At 48.0% G+C, this 4,061-nt stretch overlaps 1 protein-coding gene across 1 annotated transcript; it reads left to right on the forward strand.

Annotated features, from left to right (window-relative positions):
• Positions 1-1,206: 1,206 nt before the first annotated feature.
• Positions 1,207-2,238, forward strand: LOC105311562 (melanoma-associated antigen B2-like). The gene has a single exon (XM_011387537.1). The coding sequence runs from the start codon at positions 1,207-1,209 to the stop codon at positions 2,236-2,238; it is 1,032 nt and encodes a 343-aa protein (XP_011385839.1).
• Positions 2,239-4,061: the final 1,823 nt, after the last annotated feature.

Consider the following 4,061-nt stretch of genomic DNA (forward strand, 5'->3'; position numbering starts at 1 on the left):
TGCGAGAACTTGAGGACTGTGCGAATGTCCCCCACCGTATCAAGGGGGCCACGGTGAATTTTCTCTGTTTTTGACACTGGCTGACCTCAAAGATATATGTGTCGGTCATTAGTGCCCATCAGTCCCCACTCGAGGTACAGGGAAGTGAAGGTCTTGGTCTGAGGGGTGTGGTCCCACACCAGCAGAGGGAGAAATCTTAGACCCTATCAGAGTCCAATTTTGACCTTGAGTTGGGATCATGTGTGGGACCACCTGCCATAGGGCCTCCACCTGCTTGCAGCAGCTCCCACTTTTGGGAAACCAGGCTTGGTCAGATAAGGTCCCCTTCACTGTCTCCTATTGGGACTGAGAGCGATTGGCTCTTACTATGAGCAGTTCTGTACCTGGACCCAAGTTGAGGAATCTGAGTAAGGACTCAAGGTTATCAAGCAACCGTGAATAAAGGGGACATCATAGAAGCATGTATCCCGACCCGTTGATGTCCGCCCAAGAAATCTCAGGGGAGGGCCGTCAGGGTGAGCATGCCCCTCACTCTTCATATCAGGACTGAGGGAGGTGAGGCTCTTAGTGTGAAGGCAGCCACACCGTTCAGTTAAAGGGGAGTGCTGCCAAGCCTTGCAAGGACCCACGGTGAGGAGCTTGACTGACAACTGAGGATCCAAACGCACTCAGGACAGAAAGGATCCTGCTCAGCCCTCAGCACAGTACGTCCCCAATTAGGGGTCATTGGGAGGTAGACTGAGGCACCCGCCTTTCATTTATATACCTAGGTCCCTTGGTATCTGAGGTGTCACTGTCAGAGTGGTAGAGGTGAGCGTACCCAGTTCCTGCCCAGTGTAGACAGGATAATAGAGAAGATGAACTCAGAGGACCGCACGGGGCAGACACAGGGGCCCCCACTGCCGGCGCCTGCCGTCACCTGAATAAACCCAGGGCAGGGTGAGTAGGAGGCAGGGTGAGGCTCTCACGATGGGTGCTATGGTTCTCCTAGGGGATTGTCAGGGGACAGAGTGGCCAGGAGAACCGGAGCCTTGTGGGTTCCCAGAGCAGTGCCCACAGGGTAACCTGTAAAGGAGGCCTTCGGTGAAGTCAAGGGCGATCCTACCTGTCGGAGGTGCTCACCTCAGGTCATTCTCTATCCAGCAGGTGCGAAATCCCCTGCCCAGTGGGCCACAGTCCTGTCTGCTGTCCGGGACCACAGCCACCATGCCTCGTGGTCAGAAGAGTAAGCTCCGTGCTCGTGAGAAACGCCGCCAGAACAGAGCCGAGGCCCAAGGTCTTAAGAGTGCTCAGGCAGCGACAGCAGAGGAAGAGGCCACTGCCTCCTCCCCTCCTGTTACTGGGGACGGTGCCTCGAGCTCTTCTGTCGCTGGCAGTCTCCAGGCACCTGCACGTGTCTCGGCTGCCGCCAGTGCCGCCGCAGGTGTTTCGTGCAGAAGATCTGACGTACGTGCCAAGAGCCGTGTTCAGAAGAGTGAAAATTCCCAGGCTGCACCTTCCAGTGAGAGCTCGGGCCACGACCTTCTAACTAGGAAGGCGGGTATGTTGATGCACTTCCTGCTGTGTAAGTACAAAATGAATGAGCCCATTAAAAAGGGAGACATGCTGAAAGTCATCCACAAAAGGTACAGGGAGCACTTCCCCGAGATCCTCAAGAAAGCCTCTGAGCGCATGGATCTTGTCTTTGGCTTAGAATTGAAGGAAGTCAAGCCCAACGGTCACTCCTATTCCCTTGTCTGCAAGCTAGATGACAGCAGGGATGAGAGTACGAGCAATGCCTTGCGATTTCCTACAAAAGTGATTCTGATGCCTCTGCTGGGTTTGATCTTCTTGAATGGCAACCGCGCCTCTGAGGAGGAGATCTGGGAACTCCTGAATATTTTGGGTGTCTACGATGAAGAGACACACTGCATCTTGGGGGAGCCCAGGGACATTATCACCCAGAATTTGGTGCAGGAAAAGTACCTTGAGTACCGGCAGGTGCCCGGCAGTGATCCTCCACGCTTCGAGTTCCTGTGGGGCCCAAGAGCCCAAGCTGAAACCACCAAGGGGAAAGTCCTGGACTTTTTATGCAAGGTCAATGACACCTTCCCCACTGACTTCCCGCCCCATTATGAAGAGCTTTTGAGAGATGAGAAGGAGAGAGCCCGGGCCACTGCGGCAACCATGGCTGGGGCTACCGACAAAGCCAGAGCACGCTCCAGGGCCACGTCCAGCCGCGACCCTCCCCACGAGTGAGCTCTGAGGTGGATTCCTCACTTTCTAGTTAGAAAGACCTGTTAAACTATGTTCCTAATATCGACGAATGTGTATCTTGTCTTTTTTTGCATTTTCAAACAGTGTTCTTTTCAACAGAAAGTTTATGTACATTCAGAATTTAAGTCGTGAACGACACAGATCACACGTTCCTTGCCGTGTGTCAGGATTAGGAGTAAGATTTTGGTTTTGAAATATGCACTGATAATCCATAAAATTCCTTTTGTGATGTAGAACAAGATAACATATCTTTAAGACAGCAGTATCCTTGGAAATATAAATAACTACACACAGAAAGATTTGGCATCAGAATATAGAAACGTATATATATAATATAGCTATATATTATCTATCTATCTAAATACATATTATATCTGTCTGTCTATCTATCTATCTATCTATCTATGTATCTATCTATCTATCTATCTATCTATCTATAGAGAGAGAGAGAGATAGAGAGAGACACACACACACGTGGTCAGCTTTGCATTGCCTTACTCCATTTCGTCTTTCCTTTTATACATTTAAAAGATGTTACCTGGCTTTGCTAATGTTCGTCAAGCATGTTTGAGAATATAAAGCACTGTGCGTGTACCTCTTTGTTCATGGCTTTCTTTTACACGGTCATTAATGGAGCATCAGCTCTTTGGAAGTCTTCATGCTTGCCCTGGGGGTGTTTAGTCAAAGAAGGCCCATCCCTTGCCTGAATAATTATACAGGCTAGGAGGAGCTATCGTTACAATAGAGGGTGAGGTCTGCTCTACTTCATAAGGAACAGGTTCAAAGGAGAGTAAAGAGGGGTTAGAGAGAGCAGATTACTGAGCTTTCATTGTTAAGGGGCATTTTCGCCCACTGGGAGGTCCCCCCCCACCCACCCCAGATCACTGCATATTTCATGACATGCCTTAGATGTCAAGAAAGAAAAATGGAAGAAAAAGAAATGAAAAAAGAAATCCCAGCTGGATGAATGGTAATCTCTGAGGTCAAGATAATCATAGAAATATTTACTATTGCCTAATGTCTCAATACAAGACAGGCACAGTGACAGGTGCTTTCTCTAGATCACATATATGCTACCAGTCTCAGAAGACAGGGCCGATCAGACTCGCTGGACAGTGGACAGCCTGTCTCATAGACTTAGAGTTTGTAATGTGCCAAAAGTCATGGGGCTAGTAAATGGCAAGGATCAATGTAGACGGCTGGTCTAAATTATGGTAAGCCCACTATTCTACTCTCCCACCGTGAGACGCAACCTGTGACCCTTATTCTTTTTTCTAAGGATTTTTTCAGTTTTTCAGTTACATTTTGTTTGCAATATTGTATTAGTTTAAGGTATACAACACTGTGACCAGACATTTCTAAAACTGAGGAACTGCTCTTCCCTCTAAATCCAGTACCCATCGGACCATACATAGTTTTTAAAATATTATTGACTATATTCCCCATGCTGTACGTTACATCCCCATGACTATTATGTAACTATCGGTTTGTACCACTTGATCCCTTCCTCTTTTCACCCATCACTGTGCCCCCTCCCCAGTCCCATCGGGCAAGATCCATAGGTTCTCTGTATCTACGAGTTTGATTCCGTTTTGTTTATTTGTTTTGGTGTTTAGACTTCACGTGTAAGTGAACTCTTATGGCATTTGTCCTTCTCTGACTTTCTCTAATGTAGGACCATCCATGTTGTTGCAGATGGCAAAATTTCAGTCTTGTTTCTGGCTGAGTCATTAATATTTTACTGCATCTATGTACCAGCTCTTCTTTCTTTAGTCATTTATTAATGGACACCGAGGTTGCCTCCG

This window comes from Pteropus vampyrus, unplaced genomic scaffold, assembly GCF_000151845.1.
Source record: "Pteropus vampyrus isolate Shadow unplaced genomic scaffold, Pvam_2.0 Scaffold1000004938, whole genome shotgun sequence".
Taxonomy (NCBI): domain Eukaryota; kingdom Metazoa; phylum Chordata; class Mammalia; order Chiroptera; family Pteropodidae; genus Pteropus; species Pteropus vampyrus.